Source organism: Elephantulus edwardii, unplaced genomic scaffold (genome assembly GCF_000299155.1).
Source record: "Elephantulus edwardii isolate Elephantulus edwardi_28Jun2011 unplaced genomic scaffold, EleEdw1.0 scaffold00091, whole genome shotgun sequence".
NCBI classification, from domain to species: Eukaryota; Metazoa; Chordata; class Mammalia; order Macroscelidea; family Macroscelididae; genus Elephantulus; species Elephantulus edwardii.
Genome location: NW_006399841.1, coordinates 1,619,553 through 1,632,977, shown reverse-complemented (window position 1 = coordinate 1,632,977; position 13,425 = coordinate 1,619,553). Strand labels below are relative to the sequence as shown.

At 47.6% G+C, this 13,425-nt stretch overlaps 1 protein-coding gene across 1 annotated transcript in view; it reads left to right on the top strand.

Moving 5' to 3' along the window:
• Positions 1-11,998, top strand: part of ITGA9 (integrin, alpha 9) — a 341,099-nt gene extending 329,101 nt beyond the window's left edge. Inside the window, exon 28 of the mRNA XM_006890656.1 lies at positions 11,900-11,998. Within this exon, the coding sequence (XP_006890718.1) occupies positions 11,900-11,998 (99 nt within the window). The remainder of the gene's footprint in view (positions 1-11,899) is intronic.
• Positions 11,999-13,425: the final 1,427 nt, after the last annotated feature.

The following is a 13,425-nucleotide window of genomic DNA, read 5'->3' as shown; positions in this document are numbered from 1 at the left end:
TCCTTTCCTGCCTCTTACTGCCTTCCAAGCTTTGGGGGTATGTGCTGTTCTTTTGATCTTGTATGGCTGGTTGTCATGAGGACCATGTCCCTCCCTGGTGTTATTCATTTTATAGGGCTGTTATTTGTTTGAGAGAAAGGTGATCCCAGGATTGGAGATGAGAAACACTCAGGTCCTGGTTTGAAGGGTATCTAATCTTACTATCCCTCCCGAAGTTACCACCAGTCCTTATATATGACAGTGGGAGCCTAACGTTAAAGCTTTAAAGCCTAACTTTAAGAAACATGAGATACAACAACTAGGAATAGAGGGCTTTGCCATTTATTTAAAGAACATTAAAAGAAAGCACAAACTTAATTCTTTGCTCCTGTCCTCTTAAAGATTTCTGTCTAGAAGATTCTAGAAACCTAAATCTGATGCCAAGTCTGGAGTAGCACCTGGGTAGCATCTTCATAAATTCTTCCAGCTCCCTGGGAGCTCTCATGTAGGTGACTCAGGATTTGTCGCTGTCTTCCTTCCCAGGTGACATCCTTCACATCTTGCTCTCAGCATCACTTTCTCAAGGACATGTTCCAACACCAAGTGATGGTTTATTGGCCTCACACCCTTCTCTTAAATATCTGGGATCCTTTTACTTGGGAGAGGGATGTCATGCTTGGGAGGGTGGAGGGACAGCGCAGGATAGGAAGACCCTCGATGAGATGGATTGATTCAGTGACTGGGGTAATGGAGATAGGCATGTTGGAGACAATAAGATTGGCACAGGACAGAGCAGGGTTTAGGGCTGTTGTACATAGGGTCGCTATGAGTTGCAAGTGACTCGACGGCACATAACAGCAACAACAACAGCTATGTTTGTTAATGTGAATTCAATGCTAACGCCATTAGTATCACTATCAAATGTCACAGTGTTGCCATTAAATGGGGACTGTTGTATCCCAGCACCTAAAACAGCACCAGGGACCGCTTATTGTTGTTGTGTATTTTCAAGTCAGACCTGACTCATAACTTACCCGTCAGTGGGTTTTCAGAGGCACTAAATTGCATGGGAGAGAATTACCCATCTTTCTCACTCGGAGCAGCTGGTGGATGTGAACCACAAACTTTGGGGTTGGTAGCACATCTTCTTACCCAGTAGGCCACCAGAACTCCCCACAAAGATGTCTTAAATTAAATGCATACCTTTGGAACTTACACAAATGGTCAAACATGAAAATACATCAATTAAAATAGAAGTCTAGAGCCTAGGAATAACCATCATGGGCATAATACTTTGTCTCATCTTGATGTTCTACTCAACGTGGATACTAGACATTCTCCTAGAATCAACTTATTTTTAAGAAATATTTAAGTTATGCTTTCCAGTAATTATACAGTGTCTCTTCAAGCTAGAAGTACTCCTGATTTTAACGCGGTTAAGTCAAACTATTAATCTGAAAGGAAAAAAATAGTCAATATACTTCTTAGTGCCCAAGAAGTCTGAAAACACAGAGGAAATAGTGTTTACTATATTTTTTTCTGATTAATAATTTCACTGATTGCTTTCCATTTAACCTGAAATCATTTCAGCAGAGAAGGTTTCGGAGGGTAGAGAAGAAGATACTGAACGTATTGTTAGAAAGAAAGTTTCTGCTTAGGAGGTTAGAGAGGTTGTTTCTGATGCCCGGGTTTTTAGAAGCCCCTATACTGTTTTGCAATCTGTGTTTCCACCGGAAACAGTGTTGTGAACAATTTTCCTTGTTAAAATCTGTCTCCAGCACCGTCTTAAGGCGTCAGAGGGCCACTTTCTCTACTGTTTGCTTATCTGACCCGCTGGTGTTGGAATATGGGATAAGCTTGACTCACACGTAAGGTGACTGCAATGAAGGAATGTTAGTGGAGACAGACTTTTTCATTGTGTCCTTAGGATGAAATCTTTGTTGTTGTTGTGAGGTGCCATCAAGTCAGCCACAGCTCCTAGCAACTCTCTGAGCAACAGATCTGAACCTCGCTCTATCCTGACCATCTAGCCTGACCATCTCTACTACGTTAGGGCCCATTGAGTCACTGTCAGTCTATCTTGTTGGGGTCTTCCTTTCTCTCTCCAACCCTTTACTCTTCCCCACATGATCCCCTTTTCCAAGGACCAGCCTCTTCTAACAACATGCGCAGAGTATGTAAGATGAGGTTTCACTCCCTTTGCCTCTAACGACTGCCTTTGTTGTACTTTGAGATTACTCTCCCTCCAAGACGGACTTGTGTGTTCTTCCATGCGATACTCAGTACTTTCCCCCGATACCACAGTAGTCAGTGGTATCAGTTCTTCTTCTGTCATCTCTGTTCACTAGCCAGCTTTCAGATGCGTAGGAAGTAGGTGAAAATGCCATGGCTTGGGTCAGGCACACCTGAGTCTTTTTTTTTTTTTCAAATTTTTTAAATTATTTTTGTGTGAGTGTGCCATCAAATCAGATCTGACTGGTACAGGAGGAGATTGTCTCTCCTTCCCCGGCAGAGCATCTGGTGGATTTGAACCGTGCACCTCTGGGATTGTAGTTGCAGTTCCTTGCCACTAGGCCACCAGAGCTCCCACACCTGAGTCTTAAAACTGACTTGTGTGCTCTTTGGAGAGATCCTTGACAGCAGACTTCCCCAATGCAGCATGACTTCTGCTCTCTTGACTGAAACCTTAGAGATGGAATTACCCACTCCACATGAGTGCACACTTTAGGCCTTGGAAGTGCAGATTGCAGATTGCCTACTACCATTCTTATAGCAGTTCGCCCTCCCACAGGCAGTGACTCAGAAGTGCCTGTTTGTCTATGTATTTCCCAAGAGTGGATATTATCTTAATTTTTTTTAATCTGCCAATTTGTCATTTGTTTAATCTACAGATAGGCCTACTTCTCCTTCCCGTCCCTTCTGCTAAACTCTGCTTCCTCGCTGCTGAGCATCCCTCTGGCCCGTGTGTGAGGAACAAACTCAGTCTGATGTTTGGGCTCAGGAAAGGCAGGTTTCTCGCTGAGCAGTTCAGACACGTGTGCACACGTGTGTGGGTTTGTGTTTCTTCTGTCTTTCTATGTGCTCGATATTAGAGATGGCTTTCTACATGACTGGACACGTGAGAACTGACGAGGACATGGACTGGTGTCAGCAAAGCCACAGTCTCCTGTTGTGCCCCCCACTCCTCTCCACCGTTTGGGGGTCTTCGTTTCCTGTGCCTGGAGTCCACATTCCCTCACTCAGCCACTGCTTAGCTTCGCTTCTGTTCCATTTGTTTAAGGAGAGTGTCATGTTGCAGTTGGCTGTCCTCGTGTGGTGAGAACCCTTGAGGTCTTCCAGCTGGAATCCATGGGAGCCGGGACCCACAAGGGTAGACCTGGTCCTGCGTCCTACATTGGGACAGAGAGCAGCTTTGGACAGTCAGGAGCTCACACCATTGTCTTAACCCAAAGTCTTACCAAAACTGAAGAAGGAAAGTTTTAGGGGAATTTTGTTAAAAGAATCACACGGGTCAGAACAGCTTTGTTTGTCACTCAAAAGCAATGTTTCACTTGTGTCCACACTTGTTGGACATTGGGTTGGGCACCCTGCAGTGCAAACATGAAGATGACTCTTTTCTGCCCTTGAGCATCTCACCATCTAGCACACAGACCTACTAACTCAGTCAAGGTCAGTGAGAGCTCAGTGAGACTCGATCTGGAAACCAAGAAGGTGTTTGCTCTCTCCTCAGGCCTTTGTAGCTGAGGCTTCATGAAGGTCACTTTTCTCTAGTTTCAAAAAACCAGAAACTCATGCACAGTTGCTTAAACAAGAAAAGGGGGGGGAAGAGAAGGAAAAAATCTAAATCCCAAGGATGCAAAAGTCATCATCGATCCCAAAGGAAATATGTGCATCGAGATCTGGAATGGCCTAGGGGGTAAAGAGTTGTACCACCAGCCCAAGGTCCGGCAGTTTGAATCCACTAGTTTCTTTGCAGGAGAAAGAGGGGCCATCATCAATGCCCTTTACAACCTCTGAAACCCTGCTCAAGGGTCAGCTGTGAGCTAATTCCAGCTTGACGACAGTGAGTTGTTTGGTGGTTTTGTGTTTGGTTTTTTTTTGGGGGGGGGTTTGTTTGTTTGTTAATTTTAATGAACGTTTACAGAGACTTTGGATTTCCATTCATCCATTGTTGCACTTTTCTCCCTGCCCACCCCTCCCCCCAGTTCGCTCTTCTCTTTGAAAAGTAAAAGAAAAATTCTTTCATTGTTATGCAATCCCTTCCCCCAAGTCCACTCCACTATGCAGCCTTCATTCTGGACTCCTGTCATGACAATAACACCTAATCACATATCCTTTTTAAACAGTTGTCTCCCTCATCTGTTGCAATGCAGTATACATCATTTCTCCCCTTCTTCACCAGGTTTTCAATGTCAGTGACCTTTCAAAAGCAGGTCTCTAGACCTTTTGTCTGAAGCAGCTTTAGGTGGATTCGAACCACCAGCTTCTTCCTTAGCAGACCAGTGCATTAACTGGTTGAGCCACCCAGGAACTGTGGATATACTGCTTACAAACCTATAATCAACTGTTAATCTAAGACAGAGACCCCTCTGTGATCAGCCAGTGCCTTTCCCAGAGATGAACTCCCCGCTCCATGCGTGCTCGCCTGGCCCAGCCACCTCCCTGCCTCTGGCTCCATGTGGCCCACAGGGATCTTCCGAGGACCCGTCCACTGGCATCCGGAACAATCTCTTACCCAGCGGCAGCAGTTCCTGGCTCTGGCACAAAATCCACAACCCAGGCCCCTGAGCTAACCAGACACTTTCAAAGGCTGAAGTGGATCCTAATCAGCTTTCCCGAAGCCAGGATGTCAGCAGACACTGGGAACCATAATTTAGACTTTATGTGCAAGCATTCTAGCAGCTTGCCAAACCTCTAGGCAGAAGGAAAACTTGGAAATATGAAGCTCTTTTAAGGAAAAAAAAAACCAAACCAACAAAACGAGACTTTGCTTCTCTCCTCCGGCTCCTGACTAGATTTGAAGATACCTGCACCTCGTGCCTCGGACTTCGTGCCTCTTCGAGACCCCAGGAGCACACGTGGGCTTCAGCAAAGGCCCGTTTATGCAGAGAAGGGCTGTTGACATCCTGAGACATTAAGCTTTCAATAATACTCATCTTCCCTTACTGTCAAGTCAGGACCCACTCATTGGATCTCTGAGGCTGTAAATCACATGGGATTTGCCCATCTGTCTCTCCCATAGAGCTGCTGGTGGACTTGAACTCCCAGAGAGGCATGACCTTTGGGTTCTGAGGTACAGAAGGGATACAATCTTCTTACCTGACTTGTGCCTTTGAGAAATGCTTTCAACTCAGGAAGCCAATGGCCTTTGAGTCACATGGAGGGAGGATACTCAAGTGTTTCCCTTTCAGGAGAGAGGATCCCCCTAATTTATGGTCTCTTTGCCTTTTTAAAAAAAATTTTCTTTTATTATTTGTGTGTGTGTGTGTGTGTGTGCTGTCAAATTGGTTCTGACTGGTACAGGAGGAGATTGCCCCTCCTTCTCCAACAGAGCATTTGGTGGATTCGAACTGTATACCTCTGTGATTGCAGTGCAGCTTCTTGCACCTAGGCCACCAGAGATATCTTTGTCTTTTGAAGTTTTGCTAAAACACTCAAGTCATCATCTGAGATGGAGGGAAGCTGCTTCCTCTTCTATGGCTTCCTCCAAGGACCCCCCTCCTCCTCTCCTCCTCTCCCTCCCATTTGACCCCTTTGCCAACAAGCATGTTGGAATGAAGGGGTGTTCGGTTGCTTTGCCAGTTCTCCTCCAAGATATTCCCAGCAGGCCTGGCGCCTGCTTCCAGTACCTTCTGCAGTCGATGAAATGGCCAGCTGCAGTATGTTCTCTGCCCAACCCCCCCCAAAAAAAACCAACACAGCTGCCTCCACCTGTCTGTCTGTCAGCGGTGGGATGGGGGCTGGGCAGGAAAGGATGTCTCCACAAGGCTACTGTTTGAGGGCTGGCTTCAGAGGCATGGCTCTTATTTGAGACCATTGCTTCCAACCTCCAGCAGGAATGCTTAGAGAAAGGCATCTGAGAAGAGGCTCAGGGCCTGTGTGTGGTTTAACCAACCCTGTTAGAGGTCACAGGGGTTGTCACCTGCCCTCCAAACCCAGTTGTGTCAACCCAGCTGTCGCTTCAAAAAAAGAAAAGAAAAAGAAAACCATAGGTCCATGAGTGAGTGTGTGTGTGTGTGTGCCCGCACATGCACATACACGCGCGCGCACACACACACACACACACACACACACACACACACACACACACGTCACAGTGTCTCAGAATTAAAACCATCCGCCACAGGCATTCAGTGAGGGCTTGTTGTTTATGTTCAGAAATAAATATTGAGTTGATGGTGGACTGCCGACATCTCGAGACAGAGACATGCTAAGTAAATAGTCGAGTAACTTAAGAGGGACAGTAAACAGGAGGCTCTGAGTTCGTCCAAAGAGGGAGCATGTCCCGAGACTTGGCTTCACAGGCCAGGAAGCAGCCGACAGGTCGGAGATCTCATCAGAGAGCAAAGACCACAGGCGCGTGCAGTCAGTCCCACCCTCACCCTGCAGCAGGTGGGGGGAAGAGGCTGGGCATCCCCTCTGAGGCACCTCACACAGTACCCACCTGGGCTGTTGCACGGGAAACTTACTGTTGCCCACATGGCTTTGTGGCGGCCTTTTTTAAATTTTATTTTATTCTTTTTCATGCATGTAGCATCAAATCAGATCTGACGGGTACAGGAGGAGATTGCCTCTCCTTCTCCAGCAGAGCATCTGGTGGATTTGAACCACATACCTCTGGGATTGCAGTGCAGCTTCTTGCCACTAGGCCACCAGAGCTCCCCTTTGTGGCTGCTTTTGATTCCGTTATTTATTAGAGAATTCCGTAAATCTGTCAAGAAGGGTCAGGAAACAGCACCCTCAGAGGGACCGGGGTGGACACGCAGCCCAAGGCGCTCAGCTCCCTCGCACTTCAGCTGAGGAAACCTTAACTGGAGTCTCTTTACATCTGAAGCCTCTCAGAGTGTCTCCTCAGCTACAGACAGGAGTTATACGCACAGCCCATTGTCCCTTGAGTGATAAAAGAGGCCCTGGAAAACTCCAGAAAAGGCTCAGGAAAACATTGACTCGAGTAGATTGGAAGTCATTTTGGGGCTGAAAGGTTTCCAGCTTAAGGTCCTTACTGATCATTTCCCAGCATCCTCTGTGTGGGTTCAACTTGAAGCAAAAACATCGGTTCTCAAGGTTTCCCCCAAAGTGCCTGTGAGGACCAGGAGTGGCCGTGGATGGCCAAGGGGTGTTTGCTACAGAAGAGAAATGTCTTTGAAGTCTTGACTAGACTGTTAAGAATTCTGCACTCCACTTTATAGCTGTATTTTAATATAACAATTGAAAACTGGCACTGGGTCTCTTCCTCTCTGGGTTTGGTGCTGGCTTGCGTCAAAATGGCCAAACACACCAAGAAAGTTGGCATCATCGGTAAACACGATATTTGTGATGGTGCCTCACTCAGGAAGATGGTAAAGAAAAGTGAAATCAGCCAGCGTGCCAGGTTCACTTGCTCCTTCTGCTGCAAAACCAAAATGAAGAGACGAGCTGTGAGCATCTGACACTGTGGTTCTTGAATGAAGACAGCAGCTGGTGGTGCCTGGGCCATGGGAGTGAAATCTGCCATCAGAAGACTGACGGAACTGAAAGACCAGGAGAAGCTCCTCCATTGAAGAATCTGTAGCCTGTAATAAATGGGTTCATTTATGTAAAAAAAAACACACTGAATTTTCCTCAATTTTTTCAAAATTCTTGAGGAAAACTTGACACTGGTCTAGGCTGTTGTGTCCTGTCCCTTCTTAGCGTTGAATCCTGGATACACAGCTGTGGGCCCCACAACCCCGAGTTTGCTTTGGGGGCCAGAAGAGCCTGCTGTCACCATGTTTCAGGACTGGAAAAGGCTAGAAAAGGCCACAGCTCCCTCAGACAAAAACAAAGACACAGGAGCTTAGAGCCTGGAAATGGGCTGACCGTGGCCCCGAGTTGGGGGCATATTCTGTAAGGGCAGGGACAGTAATTAGGACTCTGGGCTCCTTCTGCCACCTGCCTTCAGACAACACTTCTGAGCAGACGACACTGGCGTGGCTCAGTTACTTGGATGCCAAAGCTCGGTAAACTCAGAGCCTTGGGCTTTGAACTCTGTCCCAAAAGCCAACACAAACTCTATAAACAAAAGGGCAAGAGTGACATTGTCCTTTTCCTCAAATAGAAGTAGATGGATCGTGTGAGAGTATTTGTTTGAGTGGGGCAGGCATTGGAACATACCGCACCGTGGAGCAAACTTGTAAACAGAGCCCCTTCTGCAAGACCCTTGAACTTGCATCTGTGGGAGAATTCCTATCATCTGCCAGTGTTTCTGGACAAGACACTCTATTGCCATCTGCAGGGGAAAAAGCTAAAATAAATGTGCAAATCTATGATCTCTGCAGTGAGCGGCCCCTCCTTGCATGCAGTGCACAACCTGTACTACTGTACCTGGTTGTTGTTGTTGTTGTTAGGTGCCATTGAGTCGAGTACTATTCTTTTTTTTAAATTATTTTTGTATGTGTATGGTCAAATCATTCTGACTGGTACAGGAGGAGATTGTTCCTCCTTCTCCAGCAGAGCGTCTGGTGGATTCTAACTGAGCACCTGAGTACTATTCTTAGTGACCCAATGAACAACAGATCCAAACTCTGCCTTGTCCTGTGCCATCCTCACACTTCCTGACACACTAGATACTGTTGCGGCAGTCACCATGTCAGTCTGCCTGGTTGAGGGTCTTCGTCCCCCTTCACTGACCTTTTGCCTTTCCTACTATCATGTCCCTCTCCAAGGAATAGCCCTTCCTAGAAACATGCCTGGCACATGACCCTTAACCTCTCATTGCTTACGTTTTTCTCTCAATAAAGTGCTGGCTGCAGTCAACCATACGTGATAAAAAGGGCAACATTTCCCAAGAATGGGCCTCAGAGGCAGGAAGAAGGAGGATGGAGAGGAGTAATGAAAATGGGAGTCACAGGGAGGGAGGAGGAAGAGTGAAGATACCTTGTGGGTGTTACAGTCAATGTCCTGGAGCACAGTGTGTAAGAGTTGTTAACTGGAAGACTGTGCTTTGTAATTTTTCACTCAGATCACACTAAAAAAGTAAAGGGTTTTAAAAGAAAGGAAAAAAAAACACCAAAAAACGTGCCCCATCCCATTCCTCGTTGACACCACTGGAAATGACGGGTCAGCATTCCTTTGGCACTGGAGGGGAGACGGTCAGTTCTTGGAGGCAGTTCTCTTGATACCTCTCACTGTTAGCTGACCCGTTAGCCACCTGGAGGGATAGCTTGATGCTGCTGACAGCAAGCTGGTGCTGGCGGCTGACCCCCACCTGCCTCCCCTCTTCTGAGGGACTCGTGATCGTGACGGTGACCGTCTGATGGGGCTTCTCTGCATGCTTAGCTTATGGTGAAGAAGGATGAGGATGAGGAAGAAAGAAGTTAGATGCGCTGTTGAGCTGAGTTTGCTTTCTAAGTTGTTTGGGGTTTTCCACTTGCCTTCACTGTTGGCAATAGACTGCAGAAATGGCTTGAGAGGTTTCAAACAGAACTGTAGGAATTCAGATAGACCTATAAGCTGAAGACATTGTTTCACCACAGACATGTGTGCAGTCGGCCTGCCAGCAGGGGGACCCAGTGTCTGCCTATGTGAATTCCACTGTTCAGGGTGATTATTGTTGTTGTTGTTATGTGCCGTTGAGTCACCTGTGACTCACAGCGACCCTATGTACAACAGCCCTAAACCCTGCTCTATCCTGTGACAGTCTCACTGTCTCTGACACACATACCCCTATTACCCCAATCACTGAGTCAATCCATCTCATCAAGGGTCTTCTTCTCCTGCTCTGTCCCTCCACCCTCCCAAGCGTGACATCCCTCTCCAAGGACTGATCCCACCATGCAACATGTCTAAAGTATGTCAGATGAAGCTTCAGAGTCCTTGCGTCCAAAGAGCAGCCGGGCTGCACCCTCTCCACAACGAACTTGTTTGTTCTCTTAGCAGTCCATGGTATATTCAATACTCTTCTACCCCACCAGCGCTCAAAGGCATCAGTTCTTCTCCTATCATCCCTAGTCATTGTCCAACTTTCTTATGCATAGCAAGTAATTACAAAGACCATGGCCTGTATCAGGCACACTTTAGTCTCCAGACTGTCATCGTTGCTCTTCAGTACTTTGGAGAGGTCTCTGACAACAGACTTTACCAATGCAAGTCGTCTTTTAATTACCTGGCTGCTGGTACCAAGAGTGTTGACTGTGGAGCCAAGCAAACTGAAGCTGGCAACAATCTCAATCTCCTCACCATCCATCATGATGCTGCCAAGTGTCCCAGTGGTGAGAATCTTTGTTTTCTCGATGTTGAGCTTCAATCCATATTGAAGGCTGCAGTTCTTGACCTTCTAGATGCAAACCTGAAGCAAACGCTTCAGGTCCTCCTCAGTTTCAGCAAGCGCAGTTGTGTGATTGAAATAAGGATTTGGGTTAAATAGTTATCTTAGGGAGGAGCTCTGATGGCCTAGTGGTAAGAAGCTGTACTACAGTACCAAAGGCACACAGTTCAAATCTACCAGCTGCTTCATGGGAGAGAAGGATCAGTCAATTCTGACTTGACAACACACAGCAACAGTTTTCTTGGAAATGTCTCAGGAAATGAGAAAGAGGCAGAGAAGTGAGACAGGAAAATAAAGAAGCTCTGTAAAGGCTGTGTTCTTGGGCTGCTTCCCACGGTGGGTGAGGTACTGGCTCCACTGGGAAGTTCGGGGGGAACATGAACCTCATGGTGGACCACCCACCACCCAAGGAGAGAGCGAGCTGGGTGGGTACTGGTGTACACTCTTCAGTCAGTCATGATCAAGTGCAGTGCAAGCAGGGATGTGTGGCTTAGAGACAGTGCTGGTGAGCACTGGACGCAACATGCCCATCTCACTGACCTGGGAGGAACGGTGAGCTTTGGGCTGCGGAAAGTCACTTACACAATTCACTCCCCTGTAGTGTTTGTACCAACAGTTGAGAAAAACCAGAACCTCATCTTAACCGTGTATGAAAACCCTAAAGCCAAACACCACATCAAAAGGGGGGAGGGGGAGTCTTTTCAGAACCAAGATAAAGGAAACCAGGTCAAAAAGAAATGACACTTCTAGGGGGGACACACACAGAGGACTGAAGTGTATAGACAATGTGAATCCTGCAGGGTTGAGAGGGACGAGGCGTGAGCATCACTGGCAATTTGTGTAGCAATTGTAGAGTAGGAGCCTAGGCTGCTGAGTAAACCTTCACAATTATTGTGTTGTTGTTGTTAGGTGCCGTCGAGTCGTAGACGATTCACAGCGACCCTATGAGCCAAAGGCCTGAGCACTGTTCGTACTTAAGAGTTTCTGGAGGCAAGCCATTTCGGAAGTGGATGCCGCTCCTGCTTCCAGGCTTGTTTTAGTCAGGAAGCTCCAGCAAACACTGTCCATCACGGGTAACCATCACCACGTTTGGCATATCGGTGTCCCAGTGTTCAGCATCACAGCAACCACCATGTGGTGCACAGTAGAAGTTATATGAAGTTAGAGGTTCAAGTTTACCCAGAGACATTTCCAAATAAAAGTTTGGCTGTCTTCTTCCCAAAACTCAGTGGTCAGAGGCCCTTACAGAGCAAGTTCTGCTGTGACTCACAGAGGCCGCGTGATTGGAAATGAACAGTAACTCATATGGGGCTGTTGTTTTCTTCTCACAGGCCAGCTGCCTTGGCTCGAGGTGCCTGATGCCCCCCCATCCCATCCCATCATTTCAAACCTGACTCCTCTTTTTATGCCTTTCAGATGGGCTTCTTCCGCCGAAGGTACAAAGAAATCATCGAAGCCGAGAAGAACCGGAAAGAGAACGAAGACAGTTGGGACTGGGTCCAGAAAAACCAGTGAGCTGCCACGCCAGTTACGGGCCCCACTCCTTCGCCTGTCGCCCTTGATCTTTGTATCTTCCATATTTGGAAGAAAGAATCTTCTCCAGATTTTTCGGAGGCCCCACTGAATGCTGTTCTCCTCACTTAGCCAAGTCCCCCCACCCCCGGCGCCAGCCCAAGGCCGCCACCGTGGCCAGGTCACTATGGGCCCCAGCCGCTGCCACTTCCCGGCACAGAGGCACCGACTCTGAACCCTGGGAGGCGAGCGAGAGAGCCGAGAGATATTTATGGATGCGACGAGCATGATTCACCCTCAGGGGAAAACTGTTACCTAAAGTATTTTTATAAACACAAGCCTTTTATACTGATTATGTCTTTATATTTGTATCAATGTTTTATTATTAAATAGTTCTATAATTCACTCAAGCACTGATACCTGGCCTGAAGCCTTGGCAATGCATGTGTATATACATACAAATTGTAAAGGAGAAAAAAAAGTCTTCTTGTGCTTCAGAACTTTCTGTTACGTCATGGAACCTCACGTCACACGACTCCACCAAGCTGCCCGTGTGGCCTCTAAACCATGGCCGTGGCAAAGACCTCCTAAGACAGCTCACATCTCTGTTGCCTAAAGTCACGTTCGTTGAAGTAGCGTGCTGGTGGACTCAGTGGTTTCTCACACGGACCTGGCACTGGGAGATTCCCAGCAGGAATATAGATGGAAGAACCTGCTCCCTGACATCAAGTCCGCTCTGCATCCCCTTTCCACGGTGGCCTTCTCGCCCTGCCTGCACTTGGACTTGCTGAGGACAGCGTGGAGCAGGGTCAGCCGGTCACCTGGTCAACCTCAGAATGGCGTTTTCCTCCCTGGATGTCATGCTTCGGAATCCACACAGCACAAGGACTCGTGTTATGTACTGTGAGACGTTGCTTTTTCGTGGGCCACCGAGGTGGCAGTTAGGTGCCTTTGAGTTGATGCTAACTCACAGTGACACACACACACCCCAATCCCCTGGTGACAGAGCAGAACTGCCCCATAGGCTGCCTTGGGCTCTGATATTTACGGGAGCTCACCAGACACGTTCTCCCAGGAACCACGGCGTGAGTTTGAACCTTTCGGTGAGCAGCCTTGAACTGTCTGCGCCACTGAACCAAACCCCGAAAATCACTCCCATTGAGTCAGTTCTAACTCCGGGCGGCCACCCCAGCAGGTTTCTGAGGCTGAGGGTGCTTACAGGATGGGGCTGCCTCATCTTTATGCCGTGGAGCAGTTGATGGATTTGAACCTCTGACCTTTCAGTTAGCAGCCCAACTTGTAATACACTGTACCACTTGCGTGTCCGTTTCTGCTGTCAGTCTCGCTCTCCCAGCTAATGGTACCTGCAACTTCCTCCCCAGAGGGAGGGTAACTTTCTTTCAGTCTTTGTTTCTTCTAAAAATGCCTGA